At 36.6% G+C, this 24,748-nt stretch overlaps 5 protein-coding genes across 10 annotated transcripts; 1 reads left to right on the top strand and 4 right to left on the bottom strand.

Annotated features, from left to right (window-relative positions):
* Positions 1-620: 620 nt before the first annotated feature.
* Positions 621-3,838, bottom strand: LOC18105157 (60S ribosomal protein L15). Its single transcript, XM_006375188.3, has 4 exons — positions 3,690-3,838; positions 3,076-3,242; positions 2,720-2,917; positions 621-1,076 (listed from the first exon to the last, which is right to left on the bottom strand). Exons 1-4 carry the CDS (start codon positions 3,691-3,693, stop codon positions 831-833), a joined length of 615 nt encoding a protein of 204 aa, XP_006375250.1. The 5' UTR covers positions 3,694-3,838; the 3' UTR covers positions 621-830.
* A 1,929-nt stretch (positions 3,839-5,767) lies between these two features.
* LOC18105156 (uncharacterized) lies at positions 5,768-7,391 on the top strand. Of its 2 annotated transcripts, none has more exons than XM_024584808.2 (4): positions 5,768-6,196; positions 6,270-6,399; positions 6,541-6,634; positions 7,024-7,391. In XM_024584808.2, exons 1-4 carry the CDS (start codon positions 5,877-5,879, stop codon positions 7,281-7,283), a joined length of 804 nt encoding a protein of 267 aa, XP_024440576.2. In that variant the 5' UTR covers positions 5,768-5,876; the 3' UTR covers positions 7,284-7,391. The 2 variants fall into 2 exon arrangements, with proteins under 2 accessions (XP_024440576.2, XP_006375249.2); XM_006375187.3 differs by having other exon boundaries at positions 5,769-6,196; positions 7,018-7,391.
* Positions 7,392-13,639: 6,248 nt separating this feature from the next.
* On the bottom strand, positions 13,640-15,422 carry LOC18105155 (uncharacterized). The gene is made up of 2 exons (XM_024584325.2): positions 14,870-15,422; positions 13,640-14,788 (listed from the first exon to the last, which is right to left on the bottom strand). The coding sequence occupies exons 1-2, from the start codon at positions 14,928-14,930 to the stop codon at positions 14,232-14,234; spliced, it is 618 nt and encodes a 205-aa protein (XP_024440093.1). The 5' UTR covers positions 14,931-15,422; the 3' UTR covers positions 13,640-14,231.
* A 271-nt stretch (positions 15,423-15,693) lies between these two features.
* Positions 15,694-18,214, bottom strand: LOC112324116 (B3 domain-containing transcription factor VRN1-like). Its single transcript, XM_024585192.2, has 3 exons — positions 18,181-18,214; positions 17,903-18,006; positions 15,694-16,104 (listed from the first exon to the last, which is right to left on the bottom strand). Exons 1-3 carry the CDS (start codon positions 18,212-18,214, stop codon positions 15,694-15,696), a joined length of 549 nt encoding a protein of 182 aa, XP_024440960.2.
* Positions 17,853-24,342, bottom strand: LOC18105154 (nuclear pore complex protein NUP62). 5 transcript variants are annotated; one of them, XM_052447162.1, is made up of 10 exons: positions 23,897-24,338; positions 22,416-23,809; positions 21,890-21,974; positions 21,492-21,570; positions 20,868-20,990; positions 20,510-20,587; positions 19,161-19,264; positions 18,763-18,850; positions 18,577-18,675; positions 17,853-18,308 (listed from the first exon to the last, which is right to left on the bottom strand). In XM_052447162.1, exons 1-10 carry the CDS (start codon positions 24,193-24,195, stop codon positions 18,225-18,227), a joined length of 2,433 nt encoding a protein of 810 aa, XP_052303122.1. In that variant the 5' UTR covers positions 24,196-24,338; the 3' UTR covers positions 17,853-18,224. The 5 variants fall into 5 exon arrangements, 4 of the variants coding, with proteins under 4 accessions (XP_052303122.1, XP_052303123.1, XP_052303124.1 ...); XM_052447163.1 differs by having other exon boundaries at positions 23,984-24,338; XM_052447164.1 differs by having other exon boundaries at positions 24,068-24,338.
* Between the last annotated feature and the right edge of the window lie 406 nt (positions 24,343-24,748).

The following is a 24,748-nucleotide window of genomic DNA, read 5'->3' as shown; positions in this document are numbered from 1 at the left end:
TTATCATAAGAACCTACTATTATCAAGTTAAAATATAATGTTCTAAGAGTACAATAGTCATTTACCATTGTGTTTTCCAATAAAAAATAATATTACCATTGTTTTTACTTGTACGTACAACTTGAACTTGCAGTGCATGACAACGTCACGACAATGGCAAACATTCAAACAAGCCCACAGAACAAACACTGATAGAATGTGAGATTTGTCCGAAGAAAGGGACGAGCCAGACCTTTAACCGTGCACAAGGGAGTTCAGGTTTCTTGCCGACCTTTTTTCGTAAGAGGGGTATTGGCTGATCACAGCAGAATTCAAGACGAAACAAGTTAGCTTTAAAAAGAAGAAAAACATACAATTTTTCCTCCTCCATCGCTGACGTAAAACCAAATAATAATCGCAGGGAATCCCTTATAAGATACGAAGAAAGAGATGAAAAACCACAATCGAATGACATCTGATTCTAATTAAAACCTAAAAATCTCTGGACCATCTAGCGATATTTTTACCTCTCTGGGTAGGGAATCATTTCATTCAAAGAACCAGTTATAAAATTGATCTCAAAAGCAAATCCTCTGCGTTTCCTTCAGCTAAATAAACAATATACGTGAAAGACGGCGATCAAATCATCCAACAACAAAAATCTACTGCAATAAAGTCAAGGATATCCAGTCTTACAAGTGAATAAACTTGTATCAAAATAAGGCTACATCCAATGCAGCAAGTACTAAACAAACAGTAATAAACTATCATAATAATCTCTCAATGGCAAAGTCTTCAAGAAAGCACCAAGTCCGCACAGAAACGAAAGCACCAAATACATGTCCGTGCAATCACCGATAGCGGCGGAGAGAAAGAGTTTGGTTCCTTTTCCATGTTGCCCTCCTGGAAGGCCGTGCCTTGTGGTGCAAGTGTCCCCTTCCTCGGAGACCCCTGTACTTCTTTCCAGCAGATGTGAGACCACGAAGCTCTCTGTGTTTGTGGACAGGATTGCAGATCCAGTTGATCCTTGGATCATTGCGAATAGCATTGTGAGCAGCATCGACCAGGATGACCTCAAAATATTTGTAAGTGGAATCCTGAAAAGTGAAAAGTTAAATCAGCTACAGGAAAGTTTTTGAAAGTAACACCTGACCAAAAAAATTGACTAGCACAACTTGAAAAATAATTAGCAAAAATGAACTGCGATATTGAAAACAGCACAACCACATAGATTGCATTCTTACCAACAAGAAGATAACAAATTGAAATATATGAAAAATTTGTTTTGGAACTCAATTTAAAAAAATACTTATCCTTTGCAAATCAAAACAAATGATTTATTGACATCATTTTATTTTCAATATTTATTTTATCTATTTTTTAAAACAGTTCTCTCAGATTTTTCACTTCTTCCCAAAAAAATTTAGTTATCAAAACAAAAGATTTTTTTAAGTCATTTTATTCCATTTTTTAAATTTTCTAAATAATATCATTTTTCATTTAAAATCATTTTCAATTTAAATTTCAATAAAATTCCTTGGTTTGTCAAATTGAAATGGACTTAAAATAAAAATGATGTTGAAAAGCATAAATTTCAATAGGATTTTATCATATACTATTAATTAATTAATTCACCAAGGAATGAAATTTAAATTGACTACAACTAATTATTTATATTTTAAATCCTTTTAAATTTGACAAACCAAGGAGTTTCATTGAAATTTAAATTGAAAATGATATAAAATGAAAATGATTAATTATTTTGAATTAAAGAGGACAGGTATTATTTAAATATTTTTTTAAAAATAGGAATAAAATGACATCGATAAATAAGTTGTTGTGATAACTCAAAAATTTTAGGAAAAAATTTCCGATATAGACCTTATTAAAAAACAAATAAATATTGAGAATAAAATGACATCAATAATAAATTAGTTGTTTTGATTTGATGTGAAGATGATAAGTATTATTTAAAATTTTAAATTGACCTACAAAACCAAATTTTTTTATATATTTCAAAAAGTTAAGCAGCATACCCTATTAAATTGCGTTGTTGAGAAGAAGACAACTATAGATTGCCCTATTCACTAGGGCAACTCATCAATTATGCTATTTTGCTAATTATTTTTCAAGTAATACTAGTTTTTTGAAAAAACAATTGTGGCGTTAGCTTGAAAATAAAACTCCAAGCTAACATGTATGGAGCCTATGAGAGACAAGGAGGAAGCAAGAAGTGGCAATAGCCAACACAGGTTTATCACCTCTGATCTCGCTTGCCAAGTAATTATTATTTCAAACACTGAAGACTGTCAGTTTCGCATGACTGTCATATGTGCTTGCAACCAGATGCGTCCGCACAAGTTTCAAAAGATAGTCATACACGCTTGCATTCAAGCATTCAAACACAATGAATAGAAGTTTCATAATATCTATAAGTGGAATCCTGAAAGGTTAAGGTTAAATTAGCTTTAGAGTACAAGCCAACACGTATAGAGCCTAAGAAATATGAAAAGGGTTTCGATAAGTCTTAGAGAAACAATACAGGCTAATCATGTTATGACCCTCTTATTTCACTTGCCAAGTAAATATCAGTGGGACATTCTTAGTTCAATTGAACATCAAACATGCTTAATAAAAACAGGGTCCTCATCAAGTCATTATAAATCATATTGTAAAGCTATTGCCTCCTAACATAACATGGAAAGTTGAAAGAGCAAGTAAAAATGAACTTAAAACAAACCTCATTAATCCAATATGAGTTGAGAACTTTGAGACCACCTAATTTCCTTCCTGCACGCTCCTCGGCAACAGATCTCTTGCTACGCTGGAACTTGAGCTGTGTAACACCCTGATTTGTTGGCTTGCCATAAACAATACCCTTAGGAACTGGCCTCTTCCTTCCACCACGTCTCACACGAATGCGATAGACCACGTACCCCTGAAAATCCAATGTATATCATCACCAAGTAGATGTACACCAGATAATGTAATTGCTAACTCAGTCACCAGCACCAAATAAAGTGATTGCTAACTCAATCACCAGCACCATGAATGGCAAACTACATAGATGAAAGTAGCTACAAACAAAAGCTTCACCTGCTTTGCCTTGTAACCCAAACGGCGAGCCTTATCAGGACGAGTAGGATGAGTGACACGCACAATTGAAGGATGTTGCCGGTATTCCCAGCACCTCACCCTCTGCAGAAACCTCATAACGTCTGACTGTTTCTTCCTCCATAGCTCCGAAACATACTTATAAGCCCCTAAACATCACCACACTCATTATTAAACCCCAGATCCCAGAATTCAAAAATCATAAACACAACCAAAACCAATGTTTATATTCTAAATCTAGTAGTATTCAAGCAACGACAATACCAAAAGACCAGGAAAGAAACCCGGCTTGATAGGCCTATTTCATATATCAAGTGGCCAAAAAAGCAGTGATGAAAGCTCTAACCAGCATAAGACATTCTGTTTTTCGACATGATTTAGCGAATTATTTAAACCCCATCAGTCATTAAGTTCAATAATATCAACAACATCATGTTCATCAAATCATCAGATTGTATGCTAAAAAATCATCAAATCAAGCTCATTTTTAAACCAAATAAATAAATAGAATCATCCAAGAAACTACACAGACAGCGTTAAAGATTGAAACATGAAAAGAGATCAATAAAGAGCAGAATCTACGAGGGCTTTCTTACCCATTGTTGTGTGGCAGTGGAAGTCGAAAACGGCCCCCTCTCTTTTCCTCCAAGGCTTAATATTGTGAGGCGGGATGCCCTAGTTTTTATTTATATATCAGAAAGTTAATCCTAGCCGTCAGATCTTATCTGATATTGGGTCATGTCGGACTCATAATATCTCTGGGTTGGATCTAGCGGCTCTGACTGGGTTTAGTTTAGTTCGGCCCTAAACTTAAGTTGTTGTTAGTCATTTTGCAGGCCCATGTTACAATGTAATTATTTTACCTCAAAATTGAGCTCCTGGGGAAGGTAGTTGATAAATATGTTTATGGCAAAATAAAAGCGTACGTCTTACATATCTACGACACAAGAATGTTCTAACACCACAAGTGTTCAATATCATTACATGTTTTTTGATGGATTGCATGATTAAAATCTTAGAACAAGCTTGTAGATTAATGATACTCTTGCATGAATACAATGAATGAGTTCTCATTCGAGTTACATCGAGTTGCGACTCTGTACAATTGATTTTTGCTATGCCGTGTCGTATTCTTGTATGAACATAATAGATTAAATAAAATTATCATCATTTTAAATAAATACATTATTGATGATGCTCTCAAAATCTAAAAAATTACTTTTCACCATGTTTGGATAATAGATAATTATGTGTTCATGCTAATCTTTTATTCTGTATAATTGAGGACTCTAAAAGTTGGTGATATAGGTTGCAAAACAATCCATTTTTAGAGATTTTTTAAACCCTATGATGATTAAGACAGTAATTTTATTACAAAGAATTGCAATAAATAAACATTAAATTCCAAGAATAAGAAACTTTGTTCTTAGTTTATGTATAATAAATGTTGAAAATAAATTGTAAGACAATGAAGATTGTAAACCTCCTACCTAGGTTGTTCAAGGTATATTTATAACTTTAAATTTTTTATTTTCTTGCACGAGGGGTCGTATGTTTTTTCCTTTTTCATATCCAAGTATGAGAAAAACCCTTACAATCAACTTTCATGTTGATTGTAGTGTCTTCTTTAACAACATTAAGATTGATAAAAATATCACGTGTCTATAGAAGATGATCTTACATCAATATGTATATGATATTAATATTGATGGAATCATTCTTTATAATAAACATTAATATTAATTGATATATAAACTAAAGAACTTTTTATGCAGCTAGATTGTAAAGAGATTGTGATCCTAAATTCTCACTTTGGATGCTTGTATCCAAAGAAATCCTTGGCCCAAAGGCGCGCTAATCCTGACATTTTATCAAACACACAAATGTTTGGATCTAGTGTATAGCCAAGCTCAAAGGGGATTAGATCTGACATCTAATCAAACTCACAGAAGTTTGGGCTTTGCACACAATCGAGCTCAAAAGAAGATTGAGTTCGACATCTTGCCAAACTTATAGACGTATGGATCTAGTACTCAGCTGAACCCAAAAGAAAATTGAGTTTGGCATCTTGTCGGATCCAAAAGTGCTTAGATTTAACACATAACCATAACCAAGGGGGTTGGACTTGATACTTTGTCAAACCCTCTTGTCATGGCCTTAGTCCTTTTTTCTCTTAATCCCTTCTAATCATGAGTTTTATAAAAGAAAAAAAATTTGTATGAAATAGGTTTATACATCAATTATTAATTATTATATATCATTACTGGTAGTTTTTATTATATATAAATATATTTTAAAAAAAGTTATAAATGATTAAAAAAAAATCTAAACAACCCAAACACAATTCAACTCAGCTCAAAACAGAACCGAACAAATACACAGTTTATATATATATAATTATAAATAAATAAGTTAAAAATTCCATCTAATTTTTTTTAAGAGTTCAATAAATAAAACTAAAACCTGCCCAAGGACCTAAGATTTTTTAAAAATATTCCATAAAGATTAACTAAAATTTACCTGCACATAAAATTAGTGATTTATTTTCACCTACCAATCAAACCTAATATATCTGTTGAATTTGACAGTTAGAGACCTTTTTTTATCTGAATTTATGAAATAATCTAAACTAAGCAGATGATTTGTTAAATGGTTAGAAATGAAGCAACATGTATTTTATAGTTGAGATACATTGCCAAAAAAATCTGCCCAAGGTCCTGTTCTCCTATCTTCCTATCCTCCACTCCTTTAGAGCCAGAGGAGTAAGCAGATAAAAAAAAAACATGGGAGGAGGAGCCATGCATATGGACTTAATTCCTATGATTCAATTCAAACCTTCCACTTCTGCCATCCCTTCTTTGCCATCTACTTCTACTAGTCTTAACTTTCCTGTATCAGTTAGTGAAACTATTGCATCTCTTGGACAGTCTTGTACTGCTTCTTCTTGTTATTGTCAAAGTGGAACTTGTCCAAGAATGTTACAGTCTGTAATACATGGAAAAGATCATGATACAAGGACGAATGGGGTGTCTCCTTATAATGTTGTTCTAGGCACTGTGCCATCACAATTGGAAGTTGAAAGCGCCATAGCTTCCCTTCAAAAGTGAGTGATGTTTCCTTCTTGTTTTCTCTAGAAAGTTTGCATGAATTATTCTGATAAATTGTTATGTTGACAGTTTTTTGAGTGAGGTTTCTTCATCTGGGCAGATGTTGTTGGACTGTTGTGGTGTTAGAACATTGCTGTCTCTTGGTTATGGAAGAGTTCGTGATGCTTTTAGATTGCTGCAAACTGATCCATCTATTAAGGTGCCTCTTCTTGTTCTGGTTGTTGCATATTTCATAATTCAGTAACTATGATAGATGCGAAGAATGAAATTTAATTTTACTTTCTACTTGTATCACATTAATTTTCTGAGTTGTCACTTATGGAGTCTAACATGAAAGTAGAGACTGGTGATTTCTCTAGCATCTGATAAGGCTGTCTGGGATGCTGTTATGAGCAATGAGGCAGTGAGGAAGCTGCAAGGGTCTTGCTACCCAGGTTTGTATTCTTAAACTACTGTCATGACATGTATTGGATAGGCATATTAGAAAATAATTTGCATCGATTCTAGGCATGGTTCAAACTGGCTCATGAGTTTGTGCTCTCCATTATCGAGAAAATCAATAGGTCTAGCCCTTTGGTTAACAGAAATGGGGCATTTGGTTCTTTCATTGCAACAATTCTAAGCATTAAAATTGTAGTAATGTCATGGGGGGTTGGAAAAAGATTATTGGATTGACCCGTGGAAGGAGAAGGAAACCTTGTAGTTCAGAAGGAACTGATTTGCACAGTCAAGTGCTAGTTGTCCAGGCTTACATTTGCTTAAAACTTGATAATTAATTTGCCTTAAATTTTTACTACAGTGTTATTAATTTGTGCAGCTGAAGATTGTAGGAAAGAAAGCTGCGAGGAAGAATCGGACATAGCTGCTTGCGTTTTGAGGTGGATCATGGACATCACTAAAGCCAAAATTATTGAACTCCTTGATAAATTCACACTATTAATGAATGAGGTTTTTCAACCAATTGAGAAGGAAAAACCCGGAGAAGAAACCAATCATAATGTGGATGACAAAGTTAGATCATCACTGCTTCTCTCCATTGTGATCCTCTTGATTGTAGTTGTGGCAAGGACTCGCGGAGCTTAACTGCCTAGCTAGTTGATGGTTGCCCTAAACTATGAACTTGTATACCCTTATCTGTTTATATTCATAGATGAAACATTTTTGTTTTATAAATAATCTCAATTGCTTGAAGTCCAAATCTCTATCTCTTGCAATCAGAATGGAGAATTTTGCACAGAATGGAGGGATCGGATCTTAATGTCTAGCAAGCTGATAAAGATACTTCTGAAGCTATTGTATTCAGGCAAAAAGCAAATCAAACAGATGGCTACAATGGCTCCCGATCAACAGTACAGTTCCAATGCTGAACAGACCAGCAATACAAGACATAAACTCCCATCATGCAATTAGATTTGTATGCTCCATAATTCTGCATCTGCTTTATACAACAAAATAAGATTAAGGGAAAAATGATCTGATTAAGCCTTCTCAATCATATTTAACTTAACAGGGCAGAAACCAAGCCCTAAGTGGGTGCAGGATGTTCCTTTTTAGGAGAGCAGGAACTGGTGCTTATAAGTGGAGTGGGTGAACCTACAAAACCAGGAGTCTATTTAAACTCTTGTTATTAAGGACAATGTGTGCTTTACAGTCCTTAGTAGAGCTTGAAAGTCATACAAATATAAATTTATTTTTCTAGGAAAGTATGTGTGTTTTTAGTTACCTGCCAAGGTTCTTTCTGCAGGTCCTGTGATCCTATCAAGTTTTATTTTTCTATACTTGATGAGTTTGTTCTCTTTTAATGGTGAAATTACCAAGAACAACATAGAAAACCCATGTCTGACAGGGTAAAAGAAACAGAGAAAAGGAGACCAATTAAGGGATAACAGTTGACTGAGAGCTAGCTTCCATAAAAAGTAAACAATGAAGGGCAAAGGAGAGCCAAGCCCATCGAATGCCTCATCCACCACCTTACATGCCTTGCTTATGTTACGGTTAGAGCTTAAAGTAAACTCCTTGCTTATTATAACATGATTATTGGATTTCATTTTCTAAACATTTCACTTGAATGGGGAGTTGGAACTAACAGAACCTTCTGTCAAGAAAAGTGGACCTGAAAACAAGCTCATAACCTTAAGGGTTAGCTTAAATTTCTGTAGTTTTCATAAAAAGAGAACAGCAAGGGATCCAAGAGCTTATATCATCTAAATTAATTCAGAGATCAAAAAAGTTGTGTAAGTGAAATAATTAAATTCTAATCTAAAAACAAGCCCCATAGAAAAATCTGACTTGGTATCTCTCGTTAGAATTCTGATTTAAACAGAGGAGGATCACATGTCATATGAAGGAAATTAGACACTTGTTATGGAAAGGTTGGGTCTCTGGCTAAAACTTCAAAGTTTTTCGCTTGTACATGGAGTGAATAAAATGTTGAGTTACAGTTAAGGATTCTGTAGCCAAGTGGTACAATTTCTGTTTCCAGATAGGTAGCAGAATTTGACAGATAAAAGAGAGTACTAACTTTTGGAATACTGCAGAGATGATGAACATGCTAGTTGCAGGTATGGACCCTATGGCCATGATGCTAAAAGACCTTGGTATTTGATTGCTACATCCATGCCTTATCCTACTTGGGAAAAAGAAATGTACTGAGAAGTGTGCATTCAATTGTTTAATTTATTTACTGGGTTGTAGGTGCTGAACAAAGAATCTGACAGCACAGTTCCAGTGCTGAACAGACCACAAGTATCAGGAAATCAACTCTCATCATGGAATTACATTTGTACGCGCAATAAAATTAAGGGGAAAATGTTCTTGAGAAGCCTTTTCAACCACATTGAACTCAACAAGGCAGAATTAGAAACCAACTTTGAGAAGAGAATTCCACTCCAGTTTCACATAAGTAGATCAATGAACTTCAAATGGAAAAAAAAAAGGATCAAAGGCTTAATCCAAAATCATAATAACTGGGGATGGAAATGGTGATAACATGCAGCAAGTATTTCCTTCCATTAATTAATGAACATGATGCAATGCTTGTCTGTACACTTTGTATAAAGCAGAAAATTTGAGCACTAACATTATTGTACTTGATTGATCATGCTGGCTTTCACCAACTGCTCAACTAATTTGATTGTAGATTGCAGACTCATTGAATGATTCCTCCAGAATCATATCTCCTAGTTTCAGAGAGTATCTTTCTATTAGCGCACTTGATTTCAAAACTGCTTGTTCACTTTGCAAAATCAAGAAATTAGGATACTAACATTGTTGAACCTGATTGATGTTGAGTTATGGTTAAATGTCTTCTTAGAGTATAACTTGCAACCGAAAACAATTCAACAACCAACTCTGATAAACCAAAATGGAACTACTCAAATGGAGTTGTTAATCTTCCATCACTAATCTCAAAAAAACATGTAGCTATCTGCTTAGTAATGGATTGGTTCAATAGGCTAGATATAACACCTTCAATTTAAAGTTTGGCACCAAATATGCAGCAGATCAATGTCAATGAACCTGTCAAAGAACCATCTCAACCCAATAACTTAAGCTTTTAGGTGAGGTCCTATGCTATGATTTATATTATTCTCTAACACACCCCCTCAAGTGAAAGCTCTTTGGGCTTGAAACTTGCACAGGCCCACATTACCTTGTGCTTAATTTTTATCAAATAAATGGGGATGGTGAGATTCGAACTCGTGACCGCTTGGCCATTAAAGCTCTGATACCATGTCAAAGAACCATCTCAACCCAATAACTTAACCTTTTAGGTGAGGTCCTATGCTATGATTTATATTATTCTCTAACAGAACCTTCATGCTCTGGTTGTTTCTAGGAAAAAGATAAAAGCACACCACCAAATAAATCCTTCTAGTAGACCTGTGAAAACAACAGTCAACCACTATAAGTGTTCATATGGCTCCGTGCATGTTTTGTATATTCATTGTATGAACATTAAATCCATGGCATTATGGCAATACTGTAGAGAAAAATATATCTGGGGAGAAAAACAGCCAAGGGTGCAAGATCTTACATTGTAGAAGAAATTGAAGCACTTGACCAAGTCAGTACCTCTGCATCATAAAAGAAACCCATTTTACCAACTTCACGCCTTAGCTCATGTCACACCATAATCATTACCTCACTTCCTTTGTCAAGCTGCTAGAAGCTGATTGAAACATTAAGGCCTACAAGAATTGCATACGTTTAGACCATGGCTAGTATTCTTGCATAAAATTTCTTCACCAACACCAGAGCTCACATTTAACAGTATCTTCTCTTTTCCCTCTTAGAAATCTTCTTGCCAATAGGATTGAAAAATGCTGGAAAACTAAATGGTACATTGAGACTGAATTGACCCTCATGATATAGTAACTTTTGAGACCAAGTCTCTTTGATTGAGAAAGTTGACCCTCCTTCAACCCAAATTGAAGAACTCTTGTCTAGTATGGATGCTCATCCACATTAGCTAACCAATTTTGGTTAGCCGATGTGGATGAGCATCCATACTAGAGAAGAGTTATTCAATTTGGGTTGAAGAAGGGTCAAAGTGACTTGCTCTCAAAAGTTACTGTATCATGAAGGTCAATTCAGTCTCAATGTACCATTTAGTTTTCCAGCATTTGTCAATCCCATTGGCAAGAAGATTTCTAAGAGGGAAAAGAATCTGTTAAATGTGAATTCTGGTGTTGGTAAAGATCATGGTTGTGGATGCTCTTGGTAGCCAAAGTAGTACAATTTCTGTTTCCAGCTTTGTAGCAGAATTTGACAGATAAAGAGAGTACCTTTATGAATACTGCATAAAAAGTGAGCAGCGATAGACACACACACACACGCATAGTTCCAAAGGGTGGCAGGGGCGGTCCTTTTGGCCATGATGCTGAAATCATGCCACTTAATTGCCACATGCATGCCTAACTTATCTTAAGAAAAAAAGAAATGTGCTAAGAAGTTGCAACTTTACAGGAAAGACTCTGAAAACTAGTACAAGTACAGTGTTCTTTTGAAAAAATTCTCGAATTTGTTTTTAAAGCTGCGTTTTTTGGGGTTAACAACAAAGAATTCTATTAAATTCAGAACAAGAAGTCACCGTTTTAGAGCCAAGTACACAACACGAGATTACAAGCACTAGAACATATATTTCTTAATACACCCTGATCATAATACTAGGAGCCTTTGTTTCTTTTTCAAGCATATATTTTTAGCTTTCCTTAATATCAAAATAAATGATCATTAACAATCTTTCTGCAGAAATGCAGGTCAGCTTGTAATAATCCAGACTTCCAGACTAGAAAACTTGCTTTATGAACTTCTTTTTGGTATTTAATGGAAGAGTTTGCTGGTACATTTCAGAATCCACATGAAGTGGGTTTGTCTTCACATGTCCTCCATAGTAACTTGTTGCATATGATGATGACTTGTGTTTTATAACTTGTTGCATTGCAGAGATTTCAGAATTACATCCATATAACCCGTGGGGATTGCATTGCAAGAATAAAGAAAGGATTTTCAGATTTTAACCACTAAAAAGCCTCTGAGGCCCTCCTGCTTTTTGAGTTTTTGCAATCTTAAGTCATTACCTAGTTTTCTACGTCGTGTAAAATATTAGCTCGATAATGATGATATGGTAAAGGTAAGAGTAGAGGGACAGAGGTTCTGGCCAAATTAAACTCATTTAACACTCAAGCCATGAGCTGAAGTAGATATTCATTTTATATCAGAGAAAAGCTGACATACTGAGATTGAAGGTTAATGGCCATTATGCTGAAAAATCAAGCCATTCATTGCTAAATGGATTAGCATAAGATAGATATCATATTGCTAAGTAGGGGAAAATTACATCCGGTCTTGAACTAATTAGAAGGCTGCAAGGTTACGATAACATGCAACAAAGAAATCTTTAAAAAGTGCACTGGACTGAAAACAAGAGACCTTACAACTAGAGAACAAAAGTCACAAACCCTATACAACAGCCCCAAGGATCCCAACACAGAATCTAAGATAATAAAACATAGTTTAAGCAGATAAAGTAGAACTCAAGCTCTTCAGAATGCAGTAGCATACGTGGAAAATCGAAGCTGAAAGGTGCCTGGTGCAAATAAAATTAACCCTGTGTAATCAGCAGGCACAGTAATATAATTTCAGGAGGCAAAGCTTCGAATAGTTTCTTTTTTATCTGGTCGGGAAATTGAAATTTGAAACACCACCTTGTCGTCTTTGAGCAAATGAAAGGAAGAGATACCACCAACTGCCAAGAATCTGCCCCAGCCTTCTTTCATTCTTACTCCCGATCCCTTGCATGTCTTACAAACATGGTACTTAGGTGGCCAACTTCCCTCATTCAAAACTGTAAGAGTGACATCGCCTTCTTCTTCTGTCAAATATTTTCTCCCAAACCATGAAGGTGTACTCTGCATATAAAATTTAAACCCCAAAAAAGAAAGAAAGATTAGAAAATTTTGATTAATTAAGAAAAGAAAAAAACCTTTTTTCTGGTCGACCAATGTTTCATTGGAGATTACCATGTAGACCGCGGGGGCAGACGAGTTTCTAGCGTTTGGATAGTGAAACAAGGATTATCAGCAGGAACACCATTTCTGTCTAGTGCTTTTAACATTTCCATGCTGCCAATGGTTGGTTCTCAGAATAATCACACCTTGATGCCTTTTCTTACCAGCTTGCTTTCCTCTTACACCTTCATATATTCTTCAGTACAATCAACAAAAACATGAAAACGGCGCACAAAGAAATATCACATTAGATCCTAGTTTTCTTGAAACAAAGAGAAAAAGAGTGAAGAAAAACATGCAATATATTTAGGTAACTTTAGAAGAAAAACCTAATTCTACCTTTCCCTTGATTAACTATCTATCCATACTGCTAAACTGAGCTCCATTAGCAGCTTTAGCTGAATCAGTTTCCACTGACTTGCGAGGCTGAAAATCAAGAATCAAGTTGTGTTTCTTCTGAGTCTGAAGAAACTTCATCAATTAAATGAAAAGAGCTGTCATCATCTTCAGCTGAATCAGTTCCCACAGACTCAAAAACTATAAAATCACCATAGTCAATAAAGTAATAATCTGAAAATTTTTCCCGGCCATCTGGAAAGAAAACCTGACCATTAAGCTTTGCTAATGCAACTTTCCATTCTTCACCACTTGGAACCTTAAGAAGCACTAATTTTGACAAATCGTTTTCATGTTTTCTCTCAAACTTCTCGGGAATTGACTGTAAATAACAGAACAGGAAAGGAAAATGTTTCAGATTTTGCTCAAAACTTGAAAAAACAAAAAAGATGTAGAGAACAAGAAACACTGGAAGGATGCCACACTGAGAATTGAAAGGATACTCGCAAGCTTCTGATTCTTCATAACATCATTCATAATTATTTTTACAATGTATTGTTTCTTTGGTGTAAACAATGAGAGATTCTTGCCTGTTTTGCTAGAAGAAGCCATTTGCAACAGCTCCTAACAAGCAACAATGGTCGCCGCTACTTTAATTGCTAATGAACGTGGCTCAAGCGAGAAGGAAGCATCAAAAGGAGCCAATAATTATAGAGTTTAACGTGTGTCTGTTAGGAGTAAATCGGTTCATCCTTAATCACACCCACAGTATGTGCGCTTCTGTAGCAGGCTAATAGAATCCCAGACCAAAAGTAGCTCTCCAATCCAATTTTTACGGTGTGGAGCTGTCAGTGTGTACTTTGAGAGCTCTGTCAAGGTGCTTTGTAGAAACTTTCTTTTGAATCTCAAGGATTCTCTTTACTCTTTAATGCATACAGAGCAATGAACCTCTTTTCTAAAGATATTCTGTGAAACTGGAGTATTTGCTAGAAGGTCCAGTCGATGAAACTCACTTAATTTGCATGAGAGTGCCTCTTTGCTCACAGCTTAATGATGCATGCTGCATACAGCTAGCTTACATTGCTTACCACAGCTTTGGATCTTTTGAAACCTGAAGGATAACTTCACCATTCTTCTCCTTAAAATATCTATCAGCAAACTTGAATGGTATACTCTGCCATGATTAATTGAAAGAAAGTAAAAGGACATAAAGAAAGATACCGTTATTCCAATAAAAGGAGTGAGAACCAAAAATATATATTCTTGAACAGAAAGGGAGGCAACTCTCCCTTAACTTCTTTCTATATCTATCCAAATTTAAGCAAAAGAAATGAGCGCGTGCAACTTGTGCTGGTTGATGAACTGCACGGTTTTGAAAGCATACCATATTAGCTCCACTGCAAACATATGCTGGTTGTATGGCTATGAAAAAAAAGGGGTTCTCAGATTTGAAAGCATAAGCTCTGCGAAGAGCCTTTTCTTTTTCAATTGCAGAAAGTGGAGCCAATCTTTTTGTCTTCAAACCGCTTCCAGCATCTTTTCTTGAATTGTTAGCCATCTTGTGAGGCAAGGAGTTCTTAATCTTCTTCTCTGGAGGAAGGCTGTCGTCTTCTTCACTTTTTCGCCCTTTTTCTTTGGTTCCATATTTATGGTGTGAACTTGACGTGCCATCTTCACCATCTCTAGGGAACTCAGGATCAATATCAATCAGCACGCTTCTTTTGGGTTTGGCTTGGTTGGCTGCTTCATGATTCAAAAGGGTATAAGCATGAATACATATCTATACATGTTCATGAAGTTTACTAGCAGATCATTACTCACCTACAGCCAAGCGATGGCTGTCGTCTTTATTAGCTCTGACAACGATTACTTTGAATGACATTTCAATGCATTTAGTCAGTTCAAAGACGCAAACATCACTAACTTCCAAATAATTGTCCCACGTAAATTTGTTCCAACCACTGCGGATTTGTGTCTTGGCTTTCCCATTACCTGGGTAGACAAAGTACTTAACAGGCCAAGTTCTCCCATCCAAAACACAGAGGACGGCATCACCATGATCATTCTTGAAATATTTCTGAGCAAAGCTTTTTGGTATAGGCTACAGAAAGCACATTAAAGGAAAATAACTAAAAAAGGACTAATACAAAAAATATTAAAACATGAAAAATGACTTTCATGGTCTAGAAGAGTTTCAATTGAATGCTTACCAATCTACATCCAGGATAAACATATTATGGCTGCATAGCAACCATGAAAAATGGACTATCAGGTTTTAAAGCAGCACTGGCTCTTTCAAAAGTAGCAGCTTTTTCATCAGCTGTCAATGATTGTACCCGGTTAACCCCATTTAACCTTTTTTTCTGACTAGGCAAGACTCTGTTCCCTCTCGTTGCTGCAAGATTAAAACCTCCAGTTGAGAAATACCAGCCATTGTAAGCTATGGAAAAGCATAAAACATATGAAGAGAGAACTTTATTTGGTTTCCAAGAAAATATTGTGCAAGTAGAAATTACAGACCTTTAGTGCGAATTTACTTTTCCAACGGAATATCTTGCTTAGTTGCAACGGATTCAGCACGAATTTGCAACTTTGAAGTCCTCTCAAATTTACTAGTACAATTGGTTCTCGTTCTCTTCTGAGGCTCAGGACATGGTGCGGGAGGATTTCTCATTTGTTTTGTGGTATGAGGGGAAATCATCCAAGATTTCAACAGAGACATCATCATCAGTTTCTTCTGTCCTAGGCTGTTGAAATTCTCCCTCAAGGTCAGGCTCCTCATCACCATCCGTCATGCTAAATGAATAATCTATTTCCATGGTAGTCTTGTCCAATATGAGAACATGAAAGTGACCACTCTTCTTATATTCAAAAACCAGCAAGGAACCCAGGGCTAGGGAGTAATGCTCAGCAAATTCTTTCCAGCCGTTTTGTAACCATATTTTACCATCACTCTTGAAAAATTCTACTTCCGAAACTGTACCATTAGGGACCTCAAGGAGTGCCTTATTTGACAGACCTTTTCCATACAATCTCACAAACTTCTTTGGGATTCCCTGATAAAGGCTTAAAAAATTAAGTCTAACAACATGAAATACAGAACAAGACCGTGTCAAATGCAGATCCTGAATAGGAAATTACAACACCAAACCAAAATGAACGAAGGAATTAAACTCAACAAAATTCGGCTATCTTGTCGAAATCTTACTGCTTTTTAATGGTAAATTATGAAAAAAGAATTCATCAAAAAGGAAATGAGTCAAATAGACCTAGATGCATGACATAAATTGCAGCATTTGCATGTCAAATGCCTAAAATTCCTTTCCTTTTCCCCTTTTGCTATACTCTTTCTCGAAAAATCAAAGGGAAAGAAAGGAAAACTTACAAGCTTCCCATCAGCAATAGTTTCTTAAAGAATATTTTGAAAAAATGGGGTTTGTCTGCATTAAACATGAAGCTTCCATTGCCTCCCTTGAATGGAGAACCCATCCTTGAGCACCTCTGATATTAACTTCAATTGCTTGCCAAAGGGGGTTTATATGTTAATAAAAACAAAGCTCTTACTTCCCAAGTATCAAGAACATGGTGATGTATTGATTCTTTTTATTTTTTAAAATTTATTTTTAATATTCATACATTAAAACGACATGAAAATTTAAAATAAATAAATATTGACATAAACATGAAAAAAGACGATTCCTGTGTGCTTAGTGATGCAACGCAGGTGCTTGAATAACATAAGCTTCAGCAGTGACAAACAGCCAGCACTGTGTTCCTTCCAAGAGCTTGGATTTTGTTGGAAATGATTATATATCTGACAGACAAATTAATCAACTCCGGAACTAGAAGCCGTTGTCTTACAATCTAATCATGGGCATGCCGATGGCAGTTGCATAGTTACTAAGTCATTGGTTACTCGAGGAATATGTTTGGTTTCTATTATAGTTGAGATCAAACCAACTAGTTACATGTTCTTGTTTACTTTTTGACTCTAGTCCTTTTCTTTTTTTATCCTTCTTGAAATCATCAAGATTTTACTCGAAACGAAAATCTATTGGTCATGGATAAAAAAATATGGGAAAAGTAATCTTTCCCGTGCTCTGATGATTAGTCCCACCTACCAAAAAAATTAAACACGAAGCACTCTTGTATGGATTATTGGTGTTTGGGAGATTTTTTATTTATTTTTAGATATTCTTTTTAAAGTATTTTTAATTTAAAAAAATATTAAATTAATATTTTATAATAATTTTAACACGTTGATATTTAAAATCTAAAAAAAATATTTTATACCACAATTCTAAACACAAATTTAAAAATGATTTGAAAAATTTCACCAAGTATACATTGCAATCTATAGATGCCAGAGAAAACGAGAGAAGTGAAAATGAATCTGGTTCAAGGAGGTGGGAGATATTAGCTCTCATTGTTTGTTGTATATAATGATGGAAAAGAAAGAGTACAAGCAATATTATACTCTTCTTCTCTACTTTATAATACTCAGACATGGGAAGGGTTGTGGGCCTTGTGGCATGACAAGGCTGGTGTTTAAACCCAGTGTTTCTTCCCGAAAGATATATTGGGAAAAATTGATTTCAACATTTTTTTCATTATTTTCCTCTCGATCCGGGAAAAAAAATTTATGAACCAAAACGAAAACTCAGAGATTTAACTTCCTTCCAGACAAAGAAAGGAGCTCAGATTTCACTCTCATTTCCATTACTTTCCCTCAAAACACGCAGAGTGAGAAAATGCTACAATCACCCATGCACGCACAAACCCTAACAAATAGAGTGAAAGGATCTAAGAGAGAAACCCTAACAAATTGCAGGGGTTAATCTGTTCAATAAGTACCATCTTCCAACCAAAAGGGTTTTTCCACCCAGTACATATGGGGCTAAAAGCCAAGTCAAGATTCTTTCGGAAGCAGTTGGGTTCAAACAAATGCAGGCTGATAGCTACAATGACATGCAAATCACAAGCACAGTTCCCACGCTAAGCCTTTGCAGGATATCAGAATATATCAATTCTCATCAAGGTATTACATATGTGCATTTAATTTATGAAGCAAAGAAAAGAAAAGATGACAAAGCCTTTTCATCCACAATGAACTCAACTAGGCAGAAACCAACTTCGAGAAGACACAAGGCAATACACATCACCCATGGTCAAGACGTCAAAATTTTAAACCCAAAAATTGTCGATCAGCAGCAGAACCTTGGTTAGCAAGCTTTTGAATACGTGAAGAAAACTCTTCAGCCTGTTTAAGATTTTAAGTAGAGATCAGTGTTTCCAATGGAAAGTAAAAAGAAACAAAAGATTAATCCACAAACAAATTTATGATTCCTTATATATCCCAGAGCACTGATGGCAATATCATAAAGTAGAGTTTTTTTTTTTTTTGTGGTTCAAAGTTTGGACCCAATTAATGTGTGAAAATCTTCCTGGACACACTTGATTGTGAAACTCAAATTAATAAACATCACATTGTTTTTTAGATAAAACGGATCAGGGTAAAAGATATTAACCTTCTCATCAATCCACATTAAAGAACTTAGTTGATTGTTGAGAATTCGGACAACCATGTCCAATGGAGTCATCCCATCAATTGCATCAAGTTCACCACCCTGAACAAATCATATGGGAAAATCATCTGTTAGAGTTTATTTCAAAAAGTTCATTGACAAGTAAACTATAAAAATGAAGGCTGTTACCTGGTTGGCATTGACGGTCTGAATTACTGATTTTATCTGTTCTGTCATCTGTTCCATTTCCCTCTCTATAAATTCAGCCTGCTCATACCTGAAAAATAAAACCAAAGAAAAAAAAATACAAACTGATGTAGATCAAGGTGGAAGGATACCGGAAAAGTAAGTTCTTAAAGCACATTCCAGTGACCTAAATAAAATTTTAAGAAATCCAGTTTTCAAACAAGAAAAATATGGTGTCTTTAACTTTGTTATATCCAACATATTTCACATTTTATTGATTTAATGATTTTTAAGTCAGGTTAATCAGCAATTAGTGAACAGGTCAGAATATGAAGGTTAGATCAGGCCTACAAAAGGCAAACCATGTGAAAGCAAAAGGAAAGCAAAGACCGAGTTCTCACATAGCATCTCTAGTCGATGCAGCTTCATCATCAAGAAGCGATCCACGCTCATCCTTGTAAATACGTTCAGCTTCTTCTTCTATACTTTGCAAAGCCTTGTCAACCTGACAATATAGAGAAATGAAGTAAATGGAACCATTCAAAAAAAGATCATGTTCAGATTTATGCTTTGCATGCTCTCATTAGAAACACTTCTAGCAGGGTCAGACAGAAATTGACAGGACCAAACCAGGACTAAGCACACATTTATGCAAGGCCCAAATTTCCACAATACACAAATAAAGGAATTTTCCAGCCTTTATAGACAGACCTGAATCTTCAATCTTTTCCAAAGTCATTTTTGGTGCACTTAAGGTTCCAGTATGAATCTCTTCAAAAGGGTTTGGTCCAAAGACAGGTAATGCTCATACATATGAAGCATAAGTGACTGGTTGACAAGTCAGGTTGAGATAAACTAGTGAACAGAGAGATGCATCATATTTCAATTAACCTGTTGGGAAGAAAGTCTACTATGGATGGACAAGTTTGGATTTCACATATATAGAAGGGTTTTGATGTGAATTAGAGCGGTTGACTTAAGCCGAATCCAAGTAGGGATGGGAACAGTGAACACAGCTGTCAACGATTTTCCAGCAAATATCATTAAATATGGCTCAGGTAGTTTTAATGCATTTTGATTGATCATCAATATCAACAGCCACGCACATAATGTAAAAAAAGCTTAAAGAGACATGTTATGTAATTGATTAATGTAATTGATTAAAGATGCTAAACTTGCAGCTAGTCAAACACCATATGTTATGTCTCATAAATACTTGATTACAGCATGTAACAATTTAAACAAAGGCCAAGAGACACCCCAACAGAATGTTTTCATCTGGTATTGGTAGTGATTCAGAGGATGATAGTGGCTGGCTCACTATAGAATTTTTGGATTTTATGTACAGCAAGCTAATGTATTTCAGAGGATTGAGCAATAATTAGCCAGATGTTCATTGTAGTTATTGGCCACCAGCAAATGCGCACAGAAAAGACACCAACAGCTAAGTGAAAAGGTATAATTACGGGATTTATCTACCGCCAAATATTTGATGAAAGAGATGGCCAAATATGGTAAATCTACCATCATCAAGGTAAGTGCTTGCTCATCAACAGCAATCATTTGATGTCCATCACACCATAATTGAAAGAGAAGCCAAGAGGGGATTTTCCCTCATATTGCGAAAGCATACAAACTCTTCATGCACAAAACAGAAGGCGAAAAAATATAATTATCAAATAACAAAACATAATGAGAGTAGTGACAGGAAAAAACAGGAAATGAAGAACTTAATAAAATACTAAAATACCTCCTGTTGATGAGTCTCAATTAACTCCAACTTTCGCTCCAAATTAGCTTGGGTCTCAACCACTTTTGCCACTTCAATCTGAACAAAAAAATATACATAGGTGACACAAGGCCTTAGATGGATGCAAATGATTGAAATTCATGAAGCACGGGGCCATTTTCATAAATCAGAACATAACTCAGTTTAAAACAGTTAATTCAAATGTAAGGAATGATAATAGTTATTCTTGTATCAAAACAAATAAGATGGTATGAGTTTGTCACTTGATAACATCCATAAGGCACATGAGGATACTAAAATTATGTTATCTCATTGAAAAATAGGATTTCTTTTGCAAAGAAATTATAATTACATTTACCTCCAGCCGAAGAAGAACATCACGATTTTGCAAGATCCTTTTATCCCACTCAGCTATGGCAGTAGCTTGCTTCCGAAATTTCCCAGTACGCTCTTGCAGCTCAGAATTCCACTCTTTGATGATCTTCAAAGAAAATAAATTACATGCATGTTTAGAACAAATTAACAAAGTAACAGAGAACAAAAGGGCCTAAAATGTAAATAGGCCCAATAACAGTACTAAGATAATAAGGTAGTTGGGGAGTGGTGGGTTAAACGTAGCAACATTAGATCCTAGAGGCATAAAATTCACATTCATATCTTTCTCTTCCTTTCATTAAAATACAGAATATGAGAAAAGAAATTCATGAATAAACATGAAACTGGTAAGCAAACTTGTCATATCAATCCTAAATGGAATTGCCTATTTTTGTGGTGGATAAATATTGTCTTTTTCTGCTCTTTCATTCTCCTCTTGCCAGAGGACAGCTAGTGATATATATTTGTCATTGTAAAATAAGGTAGATCATAAACTACATCACAGGATAATAACTCTCCAGTACATGTGCACAGAGAGATTTATAACACATTTGTATCACCCAAGAGACCAAGGTGCAGCGAGAAGAATAGATGAAACATGAAGTACCTCCTCAACAGTCTTCCCTGTAATCTCAGACGGCAATTTTGGTGTAGCGGTTAAGGCAGTGCTAACACTTGAACTTGTCCTGTAGGATAAGGGGAAACATGAGAGAACAAATCAATTAATCAAAACATGTTAAATACCTTAGAGAAACTTCATTTTTTTCAATATACTTCAATTATAGAGTTAAAAAGGAAACCAATTGCAGAACTTGAGAAACAGGATGTAATATACAAATCAAAATCTGGAAAATAAAGTGTCTAGCTAAAATTCTTACAGACAAAGATGACAGAAATTATATTTTTTACTTTTAGTAACTATCAACATAAACAATGATAGGTGTTTTAGATACTAGAAAAATGTTGGAGAAAAAAAAAATTGCCACCAAGACTAAGCATACAGACCCACTAGTGGAAGCCACACCAAGCGATGATGTCTGAGCAGTAGTGCTGGAAGTTGTTGTAGGTGCAGCAGTTGAAGCAGGGACACCTGCAAAATGAATTCCGTGAGAACCTAATGGCGAATAACCACTACTTGACTAATTGAAGTTCAACGAGGAAGTCGTATTTAACTAGTGGGGGAATAAATCTAGAACATACATGTCTAAAACCCCCAAGAATAAAGATTCACCTGAAAATAAGATGGGAAAAAGAAAGTTTTCTAAGGTTCAAGGGTTGTTTGATGTCTGTTTTGCTAGCATGAAAACAAAGAATGTGATTCAATTTTTTCTGTAGCAACCAAATGTGACAGGAACATCACCTACTTCATTTTGCAATCCAGCAAATATACAACTTATCTAACAGAACGCATAAGCAAGCAGAAGGGCACATACATATCAATTCAATTTAAGTAACACCATTACCATCTACTTTCTCCCAAATTCCAATAATAAACAAAAATAGAAAGAATAAATAAAATTAACACACTCACTGAGTAGAGGCGCAGAACTACTAGCCGGTTGAGTTTGTGATTTTGAAGTAGGCGCCGGTGATATGCTGGACAATGAAAATCCAGTAAACGAGCTAGCAGTAGTCCCTGAAGACGCAGCCACACTAGTTGTAGCAGAAGGAAAACCTGAAAAAGAAAACCCCGCAGAGCCAGAAGAAGCAGCAGCACCTGTCCCAGCTGTAGTTCCTGGAGTCATACCAAATGCAGGCAAACTCAACCCCGAAGTAGTACTGCTAGTACTAGTAGAAGTAACTTCAGTAGCACCACTAGCTGGAGTAGAAGCAGTTGTAGTAGTAACTGTAGAAAACAACGGCGATACAGTTGTGGATTTCACCGATGACGAAGAGGCTGCGTTGCCAAATAATGAAGGTTGTGAAGGCGCTGATGGCTGCGTCCCAAACGAGAAAGAAGTTGTCGTTGAAGGAGCTGGCGTGGATGCGATAGCAGCAGTACTAGCAGTAGTCGGTGCTGAAGCTGTAGTGGTTTTTGGGAAAGAAAATCCGGCAGAGAAGCTTGGAGCAGAGCTTGCATTAGAGAAAGAAGATGAAGAACCATACAAATTAGTAGTCGTGCTGGTGGTGGAAGCAGTAGATGATGATGATGATCCAAACAGAGACGGTGCAGAACTTGTGGTGGACAGAGAGTTGCCAAACAACGATGAACCTGTACTTGATGCGGATGAAGGTGTACCGAATGAGGATGGAGTAGAAGAGGCACCCGTTCCGAACAGAGGAGAAGCGGAAGTAGCTGTGGAGGAAGTGGATCCAAACAAGGGAGCGGGTGAACGTGTGCCAAACAGAGGCGAAGCGGAAGTAGTTGTGGAGGAAGTTGATCCAGACAAGGGAGAGGGTGAACTTGTGCCAAACAGAGGCGAAGCGGAAGTAGTTGTGGAGGAAGTTGATCCAGACAAGGGAGAGGGTGAACTTGTGCCAAACAGAGGCGAAGCGGAAGTAGTTGTGGAGGAAGTTGAGCCAAACAAGGGCGAGGGTGAGCTTGTGCCAAACAGCGGCGTAGCGGAAGTTGCGGTGGAGGAAGTTGAGCCAAACAAGGGCGAGGATGAAGTTGTTCCGAACAAGGATGAGCCTGTACTTGTTCCAAACAGAGGCGAAGGGGCGGGTGCTGATGATGATGAAGTAGTTGTGCCAAAGGAGGAACTTGCGTTTGCCGTAGAAGAAGAAGCGGAGCCAAACAAGGGATTAGGGGAAATGGAGGCGGCAGAGAGAGAGCCAAACAGGGATGGAGTTGTACTTGTGGAGGATGAGGCTGTTGCAAAGGAGAATGGGGAAGAAGTTGAAGCTGATGAGCCAGACAGGGTGGAAGAGGGAGCGGAGGTGAAGGTATTAGAGGAGGAAAAGGACAAGGAAGGGGCGGAGGAGGTGTTGAAGCCGAAGGAGGGGGGTGCGGTGGTGGTGGAGGGAGCGGAGGAAGATCCAAATGAGAATCCGGTGGCAGGGGCGGAGGAGGTGTTGGAGCCGAAGGAGGGGGGTGCGGTGGTGGTGGAGGGAGCGGAGGAAGATCCAAATGAGAATCCGGTGGCAGGGGCGGAGGAGGTGTTGGAGCCGAAGGAGGGGGGTGCGGTGGTGGTGAAGGGAGCGGAGGAAGATCCGAATGAGAATCCGGTGGCAGGGGCGGAGGTGTTGGAGCCGAAGGAGGGGGGTGTATTGGTGGTGGAGGGAGCGGGGGAAGATCCGAATGAGAATCCGGTGACAGGGGAGAAAGGGGAGGATTGTGTAGAGGAAGAGGAGAAGGGGAAGCCTGACATTGTTGAGGCTCTCTCTTTCTGTCTCTATGAAATTAATTGTTTAGGGTTTTCAGTTTTGAAATCGGAGGGTTTTTGGTGAGTTCGGGAAGGAAGGAGAAATGGAGGGAGGAGTACCCATTCTGGCCACTGGCACTGCGGAATTTATATCTGTGGGCTTTTTTAGCTTTGAATAATTATAGTGAACGAGCTTCTAGCCTGTTTCGGTTTATTTTTCTTTGATAGGCTCAATATCATGCTTTATAATTGGGCCCTGGTGTCATTAATTTTTAGAGGACTGCCCACTTGTCTGCTATCAGCTACTTTATCTTAAATTTTTATTTTTTTGACCCCATCAATTAGGTTCTCAGGACATCATTTTGTGCAGGGTAGAAAATTTCAATTTCTATTCTGTTTTTTATGAAATTGAATAAATCCATATAGAAATTCCTTTTAAGAGGTGCAGGTAACTTTGCCACATTTTATTAAATCTGATGTGTTTAATGATAGAGAATAATATAAATTATATTTTGAATTTCATCTGAAAACTTAAATTATTGAGTTGAGATGATTCTTT

This window comes from Populus trichocarpa, chromosome 14, assembly GCF_000002775.5.
Source record: "Populus trichocarpa isolate Nisqually-1 chromosome 14, P.trichocarpa_v4.1, whole genome shotgun sequence".
NCBI classification, from domain to species: Eukaryota; Viridiplantae; Streptophyta; class Magnoliopsida; order Malpighiales; family Salicaceae; genus Populus; species Populus trichocarpa.
The sequence above is the reverse complement of the archived record's forward strand: the minus strand, read 5'-3'. Positions and strand labels throughout refer to the sequence as shown.

Bases quoted from the DNA above. Each gene is read 5' to 3' on its own strand.
- LOC18105157 (XM_006375188.3), bottom strand. The intron at 2,918-3,075 runs GTGAAGCTTTTG...TTGGATTTTCAG, and splicing joins TGGGTTACAAGGCAAAGCAG to GGGTACGTGGTCTATCGCAT. The intron at 1,077-2,719 runs GTTTGTTTTAAG...TTCACTTTTCAG, and splicing joins ACTCATATTGGATTAATGAG to GATTCCACTTACAAATATTT.
- LOC18105156 (XM_006375187.3), top strand. From the start codon at position 5,877: ATGGGAGGAGGAGCCATGCATATGGACTTAATTCCTATGATTCAATTC. The intron at 6,400-6,540 runs GTGCCTCTTCTT...ACATGAAAGTAG, and splicing joins AAACTGATCCATCTATTAAG to AGACTGGTGATTTCTCTAGC. The intron at 6,635-7,017 runs GTTTGTATTCTT...TAATTTGTGCAG, and splicing joins GCAAGGGTCTTGCTACCCAG to CTGAAGATTGTAGGAAAGAA.
- LOC18105155 (XM_024584325.2), bottom strand. From the start codon at position 14,930: ATGTCATTCAAAGTAATCGTTGTCAGAGCTAATAAAGACGACAGCCAT. The intron at 14,789-14,869 runs GTGAGTAATGAT...ATCATGAAGCAG, and splicing joins CAGCCATCGCTTGGCTGTAG to CCAACCAAGCCAAACCCAAA.
- LOC112324116 (XM_024585192.2), bottom strand. From the start codon at position 18,214: ATGGGTGATGTGTATTGCCTTGTGTCTTCTCGAA. The intron at 18,007-18,180 runs GTTGGTTTCTGC...ATGTCATTGTAG, and splicing joins TTGCCTTGTGTCTTCTCGAA to CTATCAGCCTGCATTTGTTT. The intron at 16,105-17,902 runs GTACTTATTGAA...AGCCTTTATCAG, and splicing joins ACCCTTTTGGTTGGAAGATG to GGAATCCCAAAGAAGTTTGT.
- LOC18105154 (XM_006375185.3), bottom strand. From the start codon at position 24,195: ATGTCAGGCTTCCCCTTCTCCTCTTCCTCTACACAATCCTCCCCTTTC. The intron at 20,588-20,867 runs GTAAATGTAATT...TTTTTTGTTCAG, and splicing joins ATGTTCTTCTTCGGCTGGAG to ATTGAAGTGGCAAAAGTGGT. The intron at 19,265-20,509 runs GTATTTTAGTAT...CTATATTGTCAG, and splicing joins TTGAGACTCATCAACAGGAG to GTTGACAAGGCTTTGCAAAG.